Source organism: Microcebus murinus, chromosome 9, assembly GCF_040939455.1.
Source record: "Microcebus murinus isolate Inina chromosome 9, M.murinus_Inina_mat1.0, whole genome shotgun sequence".
NCBI lineage: Eukaryota > Metazoa > Chordata > Mammalia > Primates > Cheirogaleidae > Microcebus > Microcebus murinus.
In genome coordinates, this window is record NC_134112.1 from 11,095,690 (window position 1) to 11,118,111 (window position 22,422).

At 41.2% G+C, this 22,422-nt stretch overlaps 1 protein-coding gene across 4 annotated transcripts in view; it reads right to left on the reverse strand.

Moving 5' to 3' along the window:
* Positions 1-22,422, reverse strand: part of HECW1 (HECT, C2 and WW domain containing E3 ubiquitin protein ligase 1) — a 405,077-nt gene that overhangs the window by 126,002 nt on the left and 256,653 nt on the right. For all 4 annotated transcript variants that reach the window (XM_020289912.2, XM_020289913.2, XM_076006287.1 and 1 more), the window contains one exon: positions 16,322-16,491. In XM_020289912.2, the coding sequence (XP_020145501.2) occupies positions 16,322-16,491 (170 nt within the window). The remainder of the gene's footprint in view (positions 1-16,321; positions 16,492-22,422) is intronic.

Sequence of the window (22,422 nt, forward strand, 5' to 3'; positions counted from 1 at the left end):
AACTTGTTTCTGTGTGATGTTGACAAATCTAAGAAAAGAGTTCTGATGAGAAATGCTAGGTTAAACAAGGTCAAACAGATTGCTTTACTATTAGGGGACTCAAAGGCTTTAATTATACAAAGTGCATCATGAATCTGCAAGATAGTATGCAGTGTTCCATATATGACTATGGCACCTCTCTGTGTGTGTGCATGTGCGTGCGTGCGTGCGTGTGTGTGTGTGTGTGTGTGTGTGTGTGTGTGTAGTGATGTTATGTGGCTCACAGTTTGGGAAACTTTTATTTTGTGTCCAGTTATACTTCAAAGCACTGAGGGAAAAATAACTATGAGCTTAGAGTTTTATGCCTTCTAAACTCTCATTCAAGAGTGAAGTAAATATAAAGATATTTTCAAATATACAAAGACTGGAAGAGTTTATCATCCACAAACTTTGAGGGCCGTTTTTCAAAATTATAATTTATAATCATAAACAAAGGCATCAGATTAATAAAAACAGATATATATAGTAAATATATCAAAAACCATGGTTCTTCTCTTTATATATTTTTTGGAGGTACAGCTTCCATATTTTGTGCATATTTTAGGTATATTATTATGAAAAATTATGAAACTGAGTAGAAAACATATATAATGAATAATTTCTAGAAGATACAAGTTTTAAAATTCATTCAAGAGAAAAGAGAAAACCTGAATAAATTGCTGAGGATTAAAGAATTGAATCGGGTGCTCTCTGCTGAGACCGCACCGGGCAGGGGTGGGACTGGTTTGAGCGGTGGCTTCCTGCAACTGCGACCACGTGCAGGAGTTTGGAGACAGGCATCAGCCCCTGGAGGTCAGCGGGACCAGCAGAGGGGAGGTGAGGGCGAGTAGTACTCTCTGTTCTGGGAAACTACTGGTGACTCAGCTGTCTCAGGGCCTCTCTGCTAGGCAGATGTGAGTCTGTGGGACTTTGACACCAAAGTAACAGCTGGCGGCCTGTCCATTCAGCCTGCCAGATGGGCTTCGGCCCTCTCTTGAGTGCTCACCCCCAGTGCTAGCTCTCTAGGTATACGCGGCCACCATCTTTGAGCTCCCTAGCCTGGAGATGGTGCTACAGCAGTTTCAGGCACTACCCTCCCCCAACCCAGCTGGGGGACTCTTGTGCCAGGTGTGGCGGACTCCACCCTTAAGAGTTGGAGGGGAGTGAGGAAAGCCGCTGGTGCTGAAGAAATAGTCCCTGGCCTGTTGATTGGGCCTGCTGGCATGGCTTTGACCATCTATTAAATGCATAACTCCAGGGCTTACTCTTGGGATCCGGGCAGCTGCCATCCTTGGGGTTCCCCGCCAGGAGGTCCTGCTCCTTGGCAGTGGTTTTAGGCACCACCCACCCTCAACCCGGGGACTCTTGAGCCAGGTGTGGTGAACTCCTCCCTTAGAGGTGGAGAGGAGCCAGGAAAGCCGATTTCTCTGCATGGCAGGTATGAATCTGCTGGACTTTGGAGCCAAAGAAATAGTCAGCAGCCTGTTAATTCGGCCAACCAGCAAGGCTTTTGGCCATCTACTAAGAACATAACCGCAGAGCTGGTTCTCCAGGTCCAGGCGGCCACCAGCCTTGGGGTTTGTGGACAGGGAAGGAAATACCTGGCCAGAGACCTCAGCAATTGCACCAATTGACCCCTCCCATCAGGAGTAGCCCTCCAAGTGTGGTGAAAGAGCCCTGAATTACGCATTAGCGGCTCCCCCTAGTGGCAGGTCAAGCAACCACAGAAGCACACACACACAGGCTTGCACACACTAGCTGCAATCTGTCTTGCTCCTATCCCCACTTGAAGGGGGAACAGGGTCCAAGCAATCCATGGGAGTGACAAGGCCCCGCTGAAAGATCGGGGCATTTGTATATCCAACCCTGGGCATACCACAGAAACATCAGTTTACCTTGATAATTGGCTCCTCAATGCAAACTACAATTAATGACAGAAAGTGTAACCCCATAGCTAAACACAGTGCCTTCCATCTCAAGCTAGTAGAGGGCACTGGAGTCACACCCACAAGCACAATACACCAGCTTGGAGCTTAAGCTGGGGGACCAAACTCACTAGTCTCCATTGGCAAGAGGTGAAGACAATAAGTAAGAGGTAACCCAACTTGCTAAAAGACTCCTAAAGCAATGTAGGACCAGCTCTCCTTTCCCCAACACTGTCAAGGAAGGATCCTTAGGGACTTGGAGATAGGGCCATAAACCACTCCTACCAACCCCAGTTCTCAATCAAGAAGTCTGATGAGAAAGAATCAGCAAAAGAACATAAGAAACATGAAAGATCAGAGTAAAAAGTCACCCCCAAAAGAAATCATTAGATCCTCAAATACCAACTTAAATGAAATGATTAACATGACAGAGGAAGAATTCGGAATATGGATTGTAAGAAAACTCAGTGGAATTGAAGAGAAAATAGAAACCCAACACCAAGAAGCCACAAGAACAAAACAGGAAATGAATGAAAAATTCTCTAAAGAAATGGAAGTATTATGAAAGAACCAAACAGAAATACTGAAATTAAAGAGGCATTCAAGGCACTATAAAACACAGTGGAAAGCCTTAAGAATAGGTTGGATCATGGAGAGGAAAAGAATCTCAGAGCTCGAAGATAATGCCTGTGTGCTAAACAAATCAGATGAAGAAAAAGAATACAGAAGCAAGTGACATGAACAAAACATACAAGAAATGTAGGATTATGTAAAGAAACCAAACAAGAAATATAGGCATCCCTGAGAGAAAAGAAGAAAATACACAAGGCTGGAAAATCTATTCCTTGGAATAATGGAGGAAAACTTATCTGGCCTAGCCAGAAATCTAGATATACAGGTACAAGAAGCATACAGAACTCCTGTGAGACTCAATGTGAAAAGGCAATCACCACATCATATAGTTATTAGGCTGGTGGAAGTAAACACAAAAGAGGCAATCCTTCAAGCAGTAAGATGAAAACAGCAGGTAACCTACAAAGGAAAGCCTGTAAGGCTAACTGCATACTTCTCAACTGAAACCTTATAAGCCAGAAGGAACTGGGGTCCTATCCTCAATCTTCTAGAACAAAGCAAACCCTGATTGATCTAAATAACATGATAAACAGTAATTCCATAGTAGCTGGGATTTCAACAACCCGCTGACTGAACTGGACAGATCCTCTGAGCAGAAAATAAGTGAAGAAACAATAGATTTAAACAGATCTCGAGAACAAATGGGTCTAACAGACATCTATAGAACATTCCACCCACACAAAACTGAATATACATTCTTCTCATCAGGTCATGGAACTTTCTTTAAAATTGATCTCATCCTAGGCCACAATCAGATCTCAACAAAAAACCCAGAAATTGTAGCATGTATCTTCTCAGACGACAGTGGAATAAAATTAGAGATCAATTCCAATAGAAACACTGTCCTCTTCTCAAAGTCATTGAAATTAAACAATCTATTACTGAGTGACTATTGGGTCAAGGAGGAGATCCAGATGGAAATAAAAAGATTCCTCTAACTTAATGATAATGAGGACACAAGTTATCAAAATCTGTGGTATAGCAAAAGTATTCCTGAGAGGAAAACTAATAGCATTAAATGCCCACATCCAAAAGACAGAATGTTCAAAAATCAACAAACTAATAAACCATTTCAAGAAATTAGAAAATGAAGAGAAAATTAATCCTAAACCCAGCAGAAGAAAAGGAACATCTTTCATACAAACTAGACAAAGATATTTTAAGAAAAGAAGTTAAAAATATCATATTAACATACTATAGATAGTTGCAAAAAATCCTAAATAAAATTAGCTGTAAATGAAAACCAGTATTTATATGAAAAATACTGGAATCTATCTTCCAGGCTGAGTGTTATCCTTATGACCTCTCCTCTCCAATCAAGAACTCCTTCCCCTTGGTTGTTTCTAATGTTTTTCAGAAGGGAGTGCAAAACTTTTGACATTCACTTTATGTACTAGCTTTACGTTATCTTACTTTTACAAAAATTTTTCCCTAGTTGCATGTTTTGTACCTATGTTTAAATATGTTTTATCTCATTGTATTATATGCATTTTGCATGTTTTCAGGTACAAGAAGGAATGTAAATACTTGAAAGGGTATTTGTGTATGAACATGAATGTAACAGGATGCTCTGTGGCTTCACATTTGGGACTTGTGTGTTCGTAGAAAACCTCAGGTTACTAAGTGCCCCATATCTCAAGGGATTGGTCAGCAATTGGGGTCAGACACCCTCCTCTTGTCTGCACCCTCAGGCAGCCTCTTAAGTAAGAAAATTTCATATTTTCCTCATCCCAGCCCCCCAAGTGGGGCTGCAATCCTTGCAGATAAAAGGTGAGGGAGGATCTCCAGGTCTCTTCCTTGGCTCCATTTCTCTCCAAGGTGCAAGACTAGGGGAAAGGAACAAAAGAATAGAATATGTCCTCTTTCTTCTCTGCTATGAATTGAATGTCCCTGCCAAAACTCATGTTGAAAGTTAATTGCCTTTGTAACAGTTTTAGAGGTGGGACCTTTGAGAGGTCCTTTGAGAGCTCTTACGACCTTTGAGAGGTCGTTAGGGCTCTGCCCTCATAAGTGAATTAATGCCATTGTTGAGGGAATGGCTTCCTGATAAAAAGGAGGAGTTCAGCTGATTTCCTCTCTCTGTCTCCTGCTGCTTCCACCTTTCCACCATGCTCTCCCAAGATGCTAGCATGATGCTCTTGGACTTTCCAGCCTCCAGCACTGTGAGCTGAATAAACTTCTTTTCTTTATAAATTACTTGGTTTGTGGTTTTCCATTACAGCAACAGAAAATAGACTAAGACACTTTCCAGAATCATCGAAACACAATCCTAATCTGCAGTGGGTGGGGGAGAGGAGATTCAAGCCAGATATAAAATTAGACTTGATTGGATTATTTATAACTAAAGGTGACCAGGACGTTATGGAATGTACCCAAGACATCATTAAGAGACTCTTGAGCAAGGCTAAATGCAGTGATTGGAAAAATTAAAATTGATTATGGCATTACTCTACTGAATTGAGGCTGCTCAATTAAGCAAATTATCTATCTATCTATCTATCTATCTATCTATCTATCTATCTATCTATCTATCCATCCATCCATCCATCCTCATGTGCACATGCACATAAGTGCATGCATGTGTGTTTTAGTAAATATATAAAATATCTCCTTCTACTTAAATGTTCTCTTGGTTATATTAGCTGGGTTTGGAAGCTTTTCCATAACTACATTGCTAAGGATTTGCCATTTTACCATTCCACATTGTCTGTGCGCTGCATAACATCCCTTTTGATCACTCTGTCAATCACTGGACTTGTGCAGTATTACTTGTTTGTATGTATCTCTCACAAACACACTAAGTTATACCAATACCCATTAAGCATCTCTTAAATATTATATTCTCTTAGGATAGATGCAGTTAATAACCTAAATGTTTTCCATAACCTTTGACAAGATACACAATATCTTCTCTGCTCCCATTCTGTGTTTAAAATAAAAAAATTCCTGGAACATGTGAGAAATTAGCCAATTAATCATGGTATTACTATAGAGATAATTTGGTAATACATGAAATCGATAGCCTAAACACAGTAGTTCAGTTGTTATAAAATTGCAATTTAAAGTAATTCATTATATAATATGACAAGAACTCTATTGATTTTTCCTTATATTTTTAACTTTGAAAAGACTGTTGTTTATATTTGACCTTGTTCATATGTCTTTATTAACTTTTTTTCCAGGCCAATAGACCCTAGCACTGAAAAAAGCTGAGAAATTTAAGTGGAACAAAGCCTGCCGGGACCTATGGGCTGTCACCACAGCACAGCCTCTGCCTCCAGTGAGATGAGACTGGTAGAGACAAGGATGGGACCTTCTTAGGGCTTTTTGGGGTTCCCAAAATAATGGAATCGCAGTCAGAGATGAGCCTAGCTGAAGTCAAACTTCTGTTGAATGAGTAAGGAGAGAGAACCCACAGATGTGGCCAGGTATATGATTTAGTCTCCCTTTTTCAATCTTTCAAATAAATGGCCATTTTGTGTAAATATGCCAAAGACAACTGCACACCACCTCTGAGGTTTCTTGGGTTCTCTTGAACCTGCCAGCTCCACCATTCCTGACCCTTTTCCTTCCTGCTTCCTAGATCTTCCTTTGGTTCTATCTGTACCTGGTTTCTGTTCTTCTCAAGCCTTCATGCTTGGAGATCCACTTGGATCTGCTCTCTGCTGGCTTTTGCCCCACCTTTGATTTTTGGTATCAGTCTTACTGGATGCCACTTTTATTGTTAGTCTTTAGCTTATTATTTGTATCCCCTTAATATTTTGAAATAAAAAATTCCAACCAATGAATGAGACACCCAGTCCCACCTCTGACTTGTAGAGTTTGCCAATTTTCTTGGTGTAAATACTCCCAACATGGCTGATTTCAGTAAACGTGGAGTTGGGAAGACATGTGCACAGTTGGCTCCTGTGAGCTCACATGAGCTGGCTACAGCCCACCACAGACCCCCACAGATGGATGTGCCAAGCTAACCCCTCACCCAGCTCACTCTATACCTCCACAAGAAATTAGGAGTGGTTTTCAAAGAGTGTGCCCTCTGTTGGACACTGGGTTTTACTGCTGCTCTTAACACCTCTACTTCTATCTTATTTCCTCAGAAGTTGAAAAGTGATGCTTACAGACAAGTACAAGGAATGCTGTTTAGCGAGTGAACATCATCAGACCATGTGTCTATGAGTCCTGGGTTCAGTGACTAAGCCTCAGGTATCACCGTGGGACAAGAGGCAGTACCTCTGGGTCTTCTGCCCCATGTAGACTGGAGTAGTGCCCTTATGTTTTTATGTTAGTGATCCATTCATGAGGTCCTTTCATTAATGGTTCACCAGCTGGTTTAACCAGTAAAATAACTGATTTTGTTCTTAGATGATGGTTGTCTATGTCAGGGAACTTAAAATATGTTTGCCTTATCCTGGGAAAAAGTGCAATTTAATTTCTGATTAAATTATTTCCTAATTGCTAATCAGGACTGAGGTTAATAATCTATTTTAAACCAGTCAGAGCTTGGTTAAAACTCCTTGGGGCTGGCTGATAACAGTAACCATTTAGCAATTGTGCTTTCCTCCCAGAGATCAAGGGCCTCAGCCAGGCACCTTTATCTATCTCTAGGGGATGGGGCTTTTAGCCTAACCTGGCTGCTTGTTCTGCTCTGTCAATCAGGTTTTGGCAATTTCCCTGCTCAGGAAAATTCCCAAATGTGAAAATTAGACTCATTTCAGAATAACCCCTGGGTCAAAGAAGGAATATTAAAACATATTTTTAACTGAATGATGATAAAAGTAGAAAATACAAAAATCTGTAAAATGTAGTAAAACAGTTCTTAGAAAAAAATGTACTGCTTTAAAGGATTAGAGAAGAAAAATTATGTCCAAAATCAAGACATAAATTTCAACTTAAGGAGCTAAATAAACAAGAGCAAAACAAGCCAAAAGTAAGAAAGAAGGCAATAAAGGAGAGAAATAAATAAAAATAAATCAGGGCAGAAATAGAAAGCAATAGAAAGGATTTGAATCAGAATATGTAAAGGACATGCAAAGAATCAGAATATATATAAAGAACCCTTAAAACTCAAGAGTAAGTTAAACAGCTCCCCAAATGTTTCACAAAAGAATACATACAAATGGCTGATAAGCACATGAAAAGATGCTCAACATAATTAGTCATCAAGGAAATGTAAATTAAAACCACAATAAGTTACCACTTCACCTCTACTAGAATAGCTTAACATTTAACAAATGGCAATGCCGAGTCTTCATGAGATTGTGGAACAACTGGAACACTACACTGCCATACGCCACTGCTGGGAAGGCAAATTGGTGCAACCACAGTGGAAACTTTTTGGCAGTTTAAGTTAAATATACACCGATCGAAATACCCAGCCATTCCACTCCTAGGTATTTCCTGAGAGAAACGAATAGAGAAGACTTCTACCTAAATCTTCATAGCAGCCTTATTCACAATAGCTAATATCTGGAAACAACCTAAATGTCCATTCACAGGCGAGTGGGTATAGACAATATGTGGCACCTCCATACAATTGAATGTTATTCAGCAGTAAAAGAATGAACTCCTAATGTATGCAACAATATGGATGAATCTCAGAAACACTATTCTGAGAGGTCAAAAACAAGAGTATATACTGTAAGATTCCATTGATATAAAATGCAAACTAATCTATAGTGATAGAAAACAGTTCAGAATTTTCCTGGGGCCAGAAATGGAGTCAGGAACTGAACTGAACTGCAAAGGGACACTGGTAATATTTTGGGGGTGATGGAAAGGTTCCGTGTCTTTAAGATGGGGATGGTTTCATGGGCATATAAGATTGTCAAAGCTCATCAAATTGCTTTAAATGAATGCAGTTTATTCATTGGTTGTATGTGTAAATCTTATACATGTATGTAAGTTATCCCTTGATAAAAGATGATAAGGATATAAATAAAAGTGGAAATTCAGTAAGCTTTCTGATAATATTGGTATATTCTTATGAGCAAGTTTTGTATATGATTGCTTTACCATGGGTGGATTTGTAGAAGTCAGCCTGCTACAAGTCATAGCATGGAGAATGACTTGCTCCCTTTATTTTAGCTGAATCCCTGCAACTGATGGGCACACTGTATAAGAGGGAAACTGCCGCATGGATTGATTTTTATGATGTTTATCTTGCATTCTTGGAACAAACACAATTTGGATCTAGTCTTTTTATGTTGCTGGATTCAATTAGCTAATATTTTATTTAGGATATTTGCATAGATTTTCATGAAAGCACTTAGGCTGTAATTCGTCTTTCTTGTATTGTCCTCGTCAGATTTAAGCATCAAAGTTTTGTTGGACTCATAAAACGAATTTCTTTTCCACAGAAGAATTTGTATGAGATTATTGTTATTTCTTCGTTAAATGTTTGGGAGAATTCAACAGTGACAACTTTGTGGAAAGGTTTTAAGTTATAGATTTGAGTTTCTTAATAGATATAGAACTATTCAGCGTTTCTATTTTTTTTGCCAGTTTAGTAAGATATGTTGTTCTAGGAATTTACCATTTCATCTAAATTTTCAAATTTATTAGCATAAATGTGTCTATAATATTCTCTTATCACCTTTTCAGGTATGTAAGATCATTACATGTTTTAGCTTTGTTAATTTTTACTTTTATGTATCTGTTTTCTAATTCATTGATTTCTCTTATTTATCTTCTTCATTCTAGTATTAATAGTATATTTCCCTCTGCTCTTTTGGTGTTTGATTTACTGTTAATTTTTTAGCTTGTTTATATGGAAATTCAGGTTACTGATTTTGTCTTTCTTGTTCTCTAATTTAGCTGCATGCCACAGGTTTAGATATGCCATATATTCATTATTATTTACCCCAAAATGTTTTTTAGTTTTTGTTGTGATTTCTTTTTTGACCCATAGATTTTTAAAAAATAGTTTTTTGCTTAATTTTCAAGAAAGTTGGGCATATTATAATTACATTTTTATTATTTATGTCTAACTTAAGATTAAAAACATAAAACAGTATTTAAAATCTATTTCTGATAACTCCAATAATAAGCCCTCCCTGGGTCTATTTCTGTTGTCACTGGGATCAGATAATTTTAATTAACCAGGGACTGACTGAGCAGTCTATAAGCTGTCATGGTTTTCACTACCCGTTTGCCCTGATCCTACACTGCAGCCACTAGGGGCCACCTGGGAACCTGGGGCTGCGCTAGGAACCTGCCCCTGGGAGGGCCGGAGCTTCAGGCTTTGTCTGTTCAGCACTGTGAGATTGCAGCAAACTCTTCTCTAATCTTCAGCGCTTTCTCCCGACCTTCTTAGCTCTCTTACATATGTGAGGCTTGAAATTCCTTTCTGTTCAGGATCAGGTCGAGTTCTAGTTACCTTGACCATTAATCTTCTCTGACATCACCACAATGCCTTTTCCTTTCTGTATTCCCTCCGGCGCTTCCAGCTGCTTTCGAGTTCGTGGGCCACGTGCGCCCCGTCACAGCCAGGAGCAGAAGCCAGCTGCTTCCGCTCGCGAGGCTTTGTGCTTCGTCCCACACACAGCAGTAGGAAAGTTTTCATAAAATTTTAATCAGACCATGATGTCCCCTACTAAAAATACTCTAACGGCATCTTGTCACTCTTGGAATAAGATCCCAATGTAACAGAGTAGTCGCCACTGCCCCCATACACAGGGAAGGGAAATATTGAGAGTGGGGAATATGCAATAGAGAGAATGGCCTGGGGAAAATGGCAAAAATATTTTCTGTCTCTTTAAAACATCCTTCACTCCTTTTTGAGGACTACCACCCACATTCCTGCCTCAGGCCCTGGTTGGGAGGGTGGGGTAAGTCTCTTGTTTATTTGTGCAACAGGAGGCGGCCTAGTGGGACCTGGTAAAGGGAGGTCCTGGGCAGAGGTCACAAGATTGTCTTCAGCAGGAGACTGGATGACCAGAATCATCAACTATAGTTGAACAGCAATTGCCTGAAGCTGAGAAAAAAAGTTCTGTATTTCTGTGAAAGTTCAGGAAATAAGGATTTTGAGATGAGGTCTACCATTTTTCCTCATTTGCTGGCCAAGAAATAAAACTTCTCTTTCTTCCTCCCCAAACCACTTGTCCTTGTGTTGCAGCATTGTGTACAGCTAGTGTTACAGCTCTTGTTACAGCTCTTATTCATTTGACCAGGGAAAGAACCGAACGGCACACGAAGAGTCGGAGAACAGCCTTTATTCTTCTACAGCAGGCTCAGCACACCTAGTGTTACAGCTCTCTTCCGTCTTTCTATGTTCTTCCCCTTTCCTGCCCTTCTGCCCCTGCTTTTATACCCTTGGTAGGGCTCGAGAAGTGTCCAACCAACCACAAGCTTTAACATCCAATCAGCAACAAACTTTAACATCCAATCAGCAACAAGCTTCAACATCCAATCAACAACAAGCTTTAACATCCAACCAAAAACAGTGGGATTCAAAAATTACCCAATCAGGATCATGCAAGCAGCGTGGCTGGAAACAGGCCGCAGCACGTGGGCCTGGGGCATTGCAGGGTGCCTCCAACCGGCCATGCACAGCACTGGCCCCCGGAGATGCGGAACTACGGGGATGCAGCAGTCGGCTGCGCCCCAGAACCCGACATTTTCCGCATCACTTGTGCTTCTGGTTTGGCCATGTGCACAAGTGCTGAGTTTTTGGTAACACCAACTCTTCTCCACACGTACGAGGTGCTGGCCTCGCCTCTCCCAGCCTCATCTCCTGCTCTGCCCCACCCCTCACCCTCACTCTACCCGAGCCGCCATGACCTTCTTGCTCATTTCAACATGCCAAGCTCCTCACACTCAGGCCTTCACACACCTGCTCTCTGGCTGAAATACAGATCTAAGCAGGTCTTTGAATGTCTGGCTTCTTAGTTTATGGGACGGCAGCTCAGAAAGATCTCCCTGTACTACTTTTGTCTAAGGGAGCCCACTCAGCCATGCATATCCTATAGCAATGAGAGATTTCCTTCATAACGCTTATTTTCCATAGAGGTTGTATCATTAATTTATTTGTTTCATTTTGCTTTCTCACATTAGAGTGTAAGCTCCATGAACAAGGCCCTATCTATCTAACCTTCTGGGCTTGTGACCAGAGGCAGAGAGCGCACGCATGGAGATTAATCCATGCAGTTTGGAAGGCAGAGGCAGAGAGAATGTGGCAGAGGCTGACAAACATCACAGACCCAGGTTAGAGTGCTGTATTTGCTTAATCCATCTGATATTTCTGAGAATCTGCTTCTAGGAGTTCCTTGTTTTATTTAGAGGTCTAAATATACTTTCTACATGAACACTTTCAACATATAGCCTAAGACTCTAGTCACTGCTGTTTCTGTTTATCTTCTCTGTGTAACTATAATCTTAAAAGTGCTAATTATATCCATCTGGGAAAGTAAACAGACCTGAAAATCAAAGAGAGTGCTCCCTGGTTGAAAAGAGTTTCTAATTAAAGTAATAATAAAGAGGAAATTGATCAATCAGCGTAGAAGTCTCTTACGTATTTTAATTTGCATTGCATTTCATATGTACTTCTCTTAATTTTTCCCTTCTCATCTTAAAATTCTAATAGAAACTTTAATTTTTCTAAGATTTAACATGTTTTAATCAGTAAACAATGTTACAAGTTTGAAATTACATGAATTTAAAAAGAGTCACATGAAACTTTAATGCAACATTAACCATAGAAATAAATTTAGCATTTAAACTACACATCAAGGATATTCTTGCACTTAAGCGTAGGCAACTTCAGTGTTTCTCACTGAATATCCTTTGTATATTAATCAGTCAATTCAGAAAGTAGGACAGTTTGGTTCTAATTCTCTTACGTAGAAATTGGAAGACATGTGTGAATCCTGTAGGAGCAAGGAATCATCATGTCACTCACCAAGGTGCAATGTGGGACCCAAGCCTGCATCACCTTCTATTTGTAAGGGACAAGGGAACTACACTAAACGTGTGCACCTGGAGTGAGCCCCCGTCCCATCAACGCCACTTGTCCGTGCACATCACAAGCTCCAACCACACGACACTTCTAAACAATACCCTGAATGTTTGCAGAATGCCTTGGGACCTTTGCACACGCTGTTCGTTCTGCTGGGAATGACCCCTTCCACCCTGAAGTGTGTCATCTCCTGTCAAGACCAAGTCTAGTAGCTCATCTTCTGTGACATCTTCTCTCTCTGGCTTACGGTGGTCTCCCCTTTGTATTGCATCATTTGTTCAATCTTGATTAGAACATTTTATTTTATTGTCTCCTTCTGCTAACCCAAGGGGTCTTAGCTGTCAGTCTTCTTTTTTTGAGACAGAGTCTCATTTTGTTGTCCAGGCTAGAGTGAGTGCCGTGGCGTCAGCCTAGCTCACAGCAACCTCAAACTCCTGGGCTTGAGTGATCCTTCTGCCTCAGCCTCCCGAGTAGCTGGGACTACAGGCATGCGCCACCATGCCCGGCTAATTTTTCATATATATATCAGTTGGCCAATTAATTTCTTTCTATTTATAGTAGAGACGGGGTCTCGCTCTTGCTCAGGCTGGTTTTGAACTCCTGACCTTGAGCAATCCGCCCGCCTCGGCCTCCCAAGAGCTAGGATTACAGGCGTGAGCCACAGCGCCCGGCCTTGTCAGTCTTCTTTGTGTCCTTCCAGTGGCTTCTATTTCTACTACAGAGTAGACACTCAATAAATGTCTCTTAAGTGAAAGTGGGGGAGGGTGATGATCACTTTGGGTATCTGACACAAGCTATGGATACTTTCTCCAGAGTTTATTCACAGCCACCTACAAACAAAGCTAGTCTGTCTCAGGCTCTGAAGGCTGACTTCCTTGTTCAAAGTCGAGTTTTGCCATTTACCAGCTGTGTGACTTTGGGAAAATTGCTCAACTGTGCCCTGGTTTCCTCATCTTCATCAAGGATAGTAATAGTACATTCCTCATAAGGGTGTTGTGAGGATTCAATGAGTTGATTCTGCAAAATGTGTAGAACACTGCTGGGCACAGTGAGCCCTTTGTAAGCTCCATATAACCTAGTGTTAGTAGGTTCCAAGGACTGGAGATAGCAAGATGAATTAGATGTGATTTCCTTCTCTTGAGGAGTTCGAATTCTTGTGGGAAAGACAGAAGTGCAAATAAAAAACCACCTGGCAACACTGTCGTGGAGTCTGAGCAAGGAAGCACTTTCCTCCTGAGGCCTGGACTGGACAGTCAGGGACCCCCATGGACGTGGCATTTTAGCTGAGACCTGATGGATGAGGGGAGCTGCTAGGTGGAATAGTTGGGATGTAGATTTTAGGCAGATATAAGCAAAGACAAAATATATGCAAAGTCTTGGCTGTGTGGGAGCATGAGGGCATTTGGGGACAGCAGCCACAGAGAGTGGCTTTAGCAGAAGGTCTGAGGTGAAAAGCCTTGGGGAGAGAAGCTGGGGGACGTCACAGACACCATAACCATGTTCACTCAGCACCTGTGTTCAACCACCTCCCCCCTGCCTTCCCCTACTGGAGTCAGGGAGGTGAAACACTACGTTTTCCTGTCCAGGTGAGGTCATGTGGCAGCTAACAGGGTATCAGCTGGGACAGGCTTTTCTCCTAGAATGAAAACACAAAGCCTTGTAAGGAGAAGGCTTCTTCGGCCTTTTTTGCTTTCTTCCTATGTGGAACTTGGGCTTGAGGCCTTAAGACAGGAGGATGAGGCTGTGTGCTAAGGATGGTGCAGGGGCAGATGCAGAGAGCTGGGGGCCCTCTGGCTGACTCGGCAGCTGCCCTGCCTGGATCTCCTCCCTCCCGACTTCTCGTTCATGAGATGTACCACAGCAGGCCAGGGCTCCCGTGCTTAGAGCCAAACGCACCCCTAACTGACACACTGGTAAGCCCTGCCCAATCAAAGAAGGCCTTGAATGCTTCGCAGAAGAGCTATGACTTTGACATTTGGCCTCTGAGAACTGTAGTGTAATTTAAGGGCTATAAAGATAGCTTTGCAGCCCCAAGAACCTTGGTTCAAATCTTCGTTATAGCTGTTCAGCTTGAGAAATCAGTTATCCTCAATCTGAGCCTTATCAGGGAGATGTGCGCAGGGACTTATTTTAGATCAGTACCTCTAACTGCAGCACGTGCGGGGTGGAGTGGGCGTGGCCCAGAGCAGAGACTAGTGGGAGTTTGCCAGCATCCTGCCAGCACTGAATCAATCTTAACCAAACATTCAGAAATAATTTCAGAACTTAAACTGGATTCTAGTTGATGATTTTAGTGAAAAAAAAATAACATTCTGATAGTGCTAGATTTTACAAATGTTCTCTGAGACTTATATCACTTTTATGACTAAATGTCTTAGAACAAGTTGCTCTAAAGGTTTTCAGAAGAGAGAAGCCTTTTCCCCCCATGTGTATAAATTCCTGTGGCATCTTGTATTATCCCCAGGAACACAGTGTGGAGTCCAGAAATAACTGGTGAGAATGGCCAGGACTGAAGGAATAAATCATTTAAGATTCATTATTCCATGCTACTGGTGCTATCAGTTCTTCAGAATCTGTGGATAAGTAAAGCTAGCAGATGTTGAAGGACAACTCTATTTCCTTAATGTTTACTTCAAAGCTCTAGTGGAGCTCTTCTGTGAAGCCCAGGAGAGGGTTAATGAAGCCTAGGATAGGTGGTGTAATTTAAGAGACAATAAAAAATTTTTGCTCTGAAGTATCGAATTACATTGTCTCATCAAAGATGCTTGAAAGTTCTGCATCAGAGACATCGACTCTGAGAAATGAAGGAAGCAATCTGCCCAGAGCAGGTGCCTTTGGGGGGAGCACACTTCCGTCATAACAGGCTGACGAGGATAATCCAAGGCTCAGACTGAGGATAACTGGCCTCTCTGATTTACATAACTATTAACTGGCCACACTGGGATTTGAACCTAGCTTTGGTTTGTGTGACTGCAAAACTGTACTTCTAACCCGTACGTTATACTGCATCCATTCTCATGCTTCCCTGCCCCTACAGTTTGTAGGCTATGTCCGCATGTGAGTGAGGCAGCCATGTGGGTAGGAATACTTCCTGCATGTCTCTGGGAGAGGCCTGAGTCACCGTGAGGTAGTGCCTGACATGGCACTCTGTGGAGGACCCTCCTAGCTCCTGGCTGGCAGTGGAGACCCATTTAGGAGTGGAGAAGGGCCTTTAGGAGACAAAACAGACTGTGCGATACTCTAGCAAGCTGCCCAGCCTATGCAAACCATGACAGTGGGGTAAACAATTAGGCTCCATACCTGTTTAAATTAAACAATACGTAACACAATCAGGGATTTCTCAGGCTTATTGATTTACTCACCCCAGGAATGGGGTAGTGTTAGACTCTCTGGAACTGGTCCGCAGAGCCACATTTAACATTTGGCACCCTTGCTCAGTACCACATGCGTGGAAAGAGCAGTGGGAAGCTGCAGTGCTTGGGTGCAAACGCTTCTCTTCCTTCTCCTGCACGAAGGGCAGAGAGAAAGGCTGTCCTGTGCAGGGTTGGACTCAGAAGAGGCCACTGAGCGCAGCTGCAATGAAAGTTTCTCAGTACTGTCTGCAGGGACTTGCTCAAGATCCCTGTGGGTTGCAACCAGCAGAGAACGTGGCTCCTCCCTTCTTGGACCATGAGAGCTGTGGCCTGAGCGGCAGAATTTGGGGCTCCTTGGAAGGGGGGAAGGCATGGGGGCTGGTTCACGGCCAGCCAGTTCGATCTGCTACCTGGGCCCTTGCAGAGCCCACGGCACTCACCTCGGCCTGCCAGACGGGGTTCACGGTGTTGCCTATGATCTTGGATCTCCTCTCCTGCCCGTGGTGAGGGAGGGCAGGGAAGATGCTGTGCTTCCCGGGCTGGATGGAAATCTTCAGATAAGGGTCTGGGTTGAAAAACATCCCTTTCTTCAACCCCATGGCCTGGAAATCTATAAGAGAAAGGATATTTTCGTTTAAGTATGTTTTAGTAAGGTTAACGCCTGGCGTTGTGGTAGCTACACTTTTCACGAGAGGCCATCGGCCCTGACTGGACTGCACTCCTGGCGTTTCTCAGGCAGGGGTTGGGGTTAGGGGCTGACGGTCACCTCAGAAAAGGTGGGGACACAGAGGCAGGAAATTCAGCTTTGGATATTAGACGGGCCTGGTTGTAAAACTCCTCTGCAAGGCGGAGACATAAGGAAAACAGGGCTGTAGTTTCACAGTAAATGTGGACTTCACTGAGTAAGGAGAGAGAGAGTTAGCAGAAATAAAGAGAAAGGTGAGGGTTAAAAGAGCAGAGAACGTGGACACTGGGGGAAAGAACAAAGCCTCCACAGGGCTGAGTGCGTGTCAGTGAGGAGAGCTCTTAGGAGCCTGCTGCCAGGGAGGAGAGACCTGAGAACCCAGCTGTTCCACTTAATTGAAGACATCTGATCATGGACAATTAGTGCTGTATTGAGAGAGAGAGGGAGACAACAAGACTGTGACAGTGGTTTATAGTTGTTCTGGGATGATCTTAAGTCACTTTATATTTATTGGAAATATATATATGATGTCAAGGAAGATAATTTTTAATTTTTAAAAATTTGTTGAGACAAGGTCTTACTTTGACACGCAGGCTAGAATGCAGTGGCATCATCATAGCTCACTGTAACCGCAAATTCCTGGGCTCAAGCGATCCTTCTGTCTCAACCTCCTGAGCAGCTAGGACTACAGGCCACCTCACCCAGTTGATTTGTCTATTTTATTGTAGATACAAGGTCTCGCTTGTGCCCAGGCTGGTCTAGAACTCCTGGCCTCAAGCAATCCTCTCTCCTTGGCCTCCCAAAGTACTAGGATTACAGGCGTAAGCCACCATGCCCAGCCAAGGAAGACAATTTTTTAAAGCTTTTCTATTATTAAAATATTTTTCAAACAAAATTATTCGCATTTATATATAAGTGAAACAAACTGAGGAATACAGATATACAGAATCATTGATTCTCAATCATGGTTTAAGTTGTGAGGTGTTTAAGTAATTTGTTACTGATAAAAAAAATACAGAGGTTTTCATATGCATTTACTTAAAAGTTATTTTGAGTTGATTCAAGGTTATCTCCATAATGAAATTACTCTTACTCTCTTGAATTATAATATACTGCCATGAAGGGAAATAGGGCAGAAAGTAGAAGCATCACAGAAATTTGCAACACCCAGGCTATACCCTCAGGAGTCAGGAGTGTGTGCAGACAAAAGTTAACATAGCAGCCTGAGACTGCTTGCCTTAGAAAGGCCTGTTTATAAGGTGGGCTCTTGGCTGTAGTGTCTGGGAAGTTGGATTTCAAGGGGGCTCCCACCTTTCCAGAACTGTAAGAGTGGCTCACTGTGCCCAAACTTTGTGCAAACTATGTGGTTTATGATGAACACTGCTTTTCTTCTGGGAGTCTGGAATTTTGCTACATGCCAAGCAGAAGATGGAAACCTTGGGCACTGAATCTCCAACAAGGTTCCCTGGAGGACATTTCATACGTGCTGGCACAGTTTGTGCTGCGGGAAGGATGCGTGTCGTGGGCTCCACTGGGAGAGGCCCCTTGGCAGCTTGCTCCCGGCTTCCTGCAGACTTTGCCCTGTGCACCTTTCCCCTGTGCTTACTTTGCTTTGTGTCCTTTCACTGTAGTAAATCACAGCCATGAATACAGCTAGACTCTGAGTCCTGTGAGTTCTCCTAGTAAGTTCTGGAACCTGGGAGTGGTCTTGGGGACCCTGACATAGAGTGTGAAAGGTATATATATATATATACACACACACCACATCCATCATAAAAGAATGACTACCATCACCTGCCATTTATTGCTAGTTCCTAAATTCTGGAAACCAGTCTTTGCACTTAAAATACATGAACTGATTTAATCCCAACTACAAACTCCATAAAGTAGAGATTATACCCCCAATTCGAGTAAAGAATATGGAGGCTCACAGGTTTTCAGGGCTGGTCGATGTCAGAGATAAGATTTGAACCTGTCTCTTTGATTTCAAAGTCTGTGCTTTTAACCAATATGTTATATTATCTGTTTATAAAAATGTCAACTTTGGCATAGGGTAAATGCTAAGTGTAAACGAATCTTTTTCTATACTCTTTATTCTGTTCTATCAAACAACTTGTCTATATCTGCATCGATATATCTTTATTAAATATTTGGTACCTGGTAACTCTTCATTATTCTTATTTTTTGAAAAAGACAACATCTTGCTTCACCACTCAGACATTTATTCTTCCAGATAAATCTTACTAAATTTTAATAACTCCCTTAAAAAAATTGGGATTTTAATTGGAACTGCATTGAATTTATACATTACTTTTGGGAGAATTAGTAGTGTTACAAAACTGAGACTTCCCACCCAGGGGACATCTTCTTTCATGCCCTTCAGTAAACTTTTATGTTTTTCTGTATAAGGGCTTACACATTTAAATTCAATCTGGATACTTACTGAAATATATGTTTTATGGAGTAAGAGTATTTGAAAACTGTTGCAATAAGAGGTACAAATTAAAAGTGCATTGCACTGGGAGTCATTTTACCTAGATTTTAGTTCTGGAGTATTCACTATTGAACTTTATAACTTTGAGTAAATCAATTTAACTGTTTCAGGTCTTAATTACTTCAACCGTGACTTTTTTGGGAGGGATGTCTATAAGAGCACAAGAGTTCTATGATTTTCCAAACATAAATGATACTTAATTTTCTGCCACTTTTTTCTGTATTATTTTTTTGTTCTAATGATGCACATTTGTTATAACACATTTATTATGTGCACATTTATTATAACATTCTTAAATATAGAAGGAAAAGAAACAGAATTTTAAAATTATTTTAAATTGTATCTTCCTGGCCAAACTTCTTCCTTATTTTCTTCTAGTATTTTTCTTTGCATAGTTGTGACCATACTGTATAGTCAATAATGCATCCTATAGTTTTTTCTTTTGCCTTGAGTTATATATATAGAGGACCAGAAGATGCCACCCCATTATATTTAAGAGACCAGAATACAATAGCTCAAAATATACCACTTTGGCATAAGGATTATTTTGAGCTAAAGGGACTTGAGAAGAAGCAGATACAAGAACAGCCCTTTGTCCTCTTCCTATTTGCCAAAAGGCAGGGCATGCACTTATGAAGGTGTCCCTCCCTCCTCTCTCTACCAGGGGGGATGAAGGTTGATCACCAGAGATGAATTCAGACTCTTACCAACTAGGAGATAGCACCAAAGAATCTGCATAATGAACTTTACTAACAGGCATTTTATCTACCATAGTTTTCCCACAATTTGCTGTCCCTAGGGATTTAAGGTCTTTTTCTCTTGTCTTGTTACTCCTCCAAAAATTGTATTATTCTTTTAAAAGATGCTATATAAGCCAGAATTCTAAGCCACCTCTTAGAGATTTACTCATTTTTCCTCCCATGTATACATGAGATATACATGTTAATAAACTTTTGTTTATTTTTCTCTTGTTAATTTGTCTTTTAAAGTTACAGGGAGTCCCCAGCTAAGAACTCATGAAGCGTAGAGAAAAAACTATTTTTCCTCCCCTATAGTATCATAGAGATGTTCTCATGCCTTTTAGAACATTTTGTATGTGTAATTCTTAACAGTGTATAGTATTTAATCATTTGGCTCAATGGCAATTTATTTAGCTAATCCCTAATTTTGAATGTTTTAATTGTCTCCAGTATGTTTGTGATTAAATCTCTATTTACAGTTATGATTTTTTTTAACTTACAGTACTAAAGATGTAATTCATTGGAAATTAAAGGAATAATATCTGGGAAATTTGTTACCTCCAAGAAGTGGTAAAAACAGAAAATATGAATAGATTTGGAAGTAAAGCATTTGTATAAACGATCTTGCTTTGATATGTTCATTGCCCTCTTGAAGCTTTCTGGAGAAGGCAATTCCGTTATCTATCTTTCCGGTTATTTCTCATTTTAAACCCTAAACAGAAAATCTATGCTTTTATATTGAAGAGTCTCCAATTCTTGAATTTTCTTGGATTTTCTCTCTGTGTGCTGCAGCACATGCTCACATATTACTTTCAGATGAGGTGCAAGGGTGGTTGTTCTTTGAGCCCTTGCAAACCTGGAATATGTTTCTCTTGCCTTCCCACATAAATGACAAGCTGGTGGACACAGCGATCTTGGGTTAAAACATGCTATATTCAAAATTCTACAGGCTGTGCTTCATTATTCTGGCATCTTAGGAGACAAGTCTGATATCAGTAATGTTTATTCTTTTGTAAGTATCATGCTTTTTCAGCCCAGATGTCTATGGTGGCTATATATGAAAAAGTTTTTAAAAGATTTTTCTGGGTGCTGGTCTCTTTACATGTATTATTTTTTCTTAGCATCTGATGGTCTTCTTTAAGTTAAAGACTCAAAAGTATCTTCAGCTCAAAGTTTTCTTCTATTATTGTCTCTGTTCAATTTGTTCTGATTTCTTCATCAAAAAACACAGATTGGTCATGTGTTGGCTCTGCAGGTATCATCCATCCGTTCTCCCCTCATCCTTTCTGTGTCTGGCCCTTCATCTGTGCCTTCTGGGGGGACTCTCAAGGCAGCCAGCCTCCCAGGTCACTGGTTCCAGTTCTGTAGTGGCGACTGTGCTGTATGCTGCTTTCTGATGCTCACTTTTAATTCTGTGATTGCAATGGCCCCACAAAGATGTTCATGTCCTAATCCCTGCAACCTGCCAATATAAAGGGACTTTGCAGATGTGATTAAGTTAAGGATCTGGAGGTAGGTCCAGTGTAATCACAGGGTCCTTATAAGATGGAGGCAGGAAGGACAAAGTGGGGAGAAGGCAGTATGATGACAGAAGCAGGGACAGGAGTCATGCAGCCACAAGCCAAGGAATGCTGGCAGCCATTAGAAGCTGCAAGAGGCAGGGAGTGGATCGGCACTGGAGCTCCCAGAAGGAACCAGCCACGGTGATGCCTTGATTTTAGTCCCTTAAGTTTCATTCTGGACTTCCGACCTCCAGATCACTAAGAGTTCATCTGTGTTGCTTTAAGCCACTACGTTGTGGTAATTTTTGTTATAGCAGCAATAGGAAAGAAATAGACTTGACTTTCTAAGGTTTTATTTTTGATAGCTTGAAGAACTCTCTTATCATTTCTCATCTCAGATCCCTTACTTAATGTGTCCTGTACTTTCCTGTATTTTATTGAGAGTACAAGCAGATGAGTGACAAATACTTTACTTCTCTTTAGCAGATATCTGTCAAAGGGATACTTTCTTTTTCTCTTGAGTGTTATGTTCTTCAACTTTTCAAGAGGGTAGAATCTTTTCTCCACGCAAACTTCAAGTCAAAATTTCTATTATTTATCCACAAACAGGTCTTGTAGTCCCAGTGCTTGTCCATCTTTAGTTTGGTTGTCCAGCTGCTCGCTGTTGGAACCCTGGCCCTGCTTTTACACCGAGGCTGACCAGCACCGAGTCCATTTTTGATACTTTGTGGGCTTTGCTTTGGTACAGATTTAATCTTTCTGTCTTGTCTTTCTTTGAAGCATGCAACTTATTTTGATATTTTCAGCAGTTTTTACTTTTTTTTCTTAGGCAAACACAGTGAATTAAATACACATATAGACATCCAACTATTAAGTATCCATGACCATTCCAGGCTTGCTCCTTTAGTGGCTAACTTTATATGCCTGGTCACGTTCTGTTGCTGGGAATTGTTGTCTTGGAATAAGCATAAGAAAAACAATATATTGGGAGCCAGTAGGAGATGAACCAACCCCAATCACCTTAGAAAGTAGCTTTGTGAGCCAAGTTAGGGTGGGGGTGAAACTGTCTATATTAAAATAATGTAGATCCATAAGGCATAAAGAGTAATCAAAGTCTGAT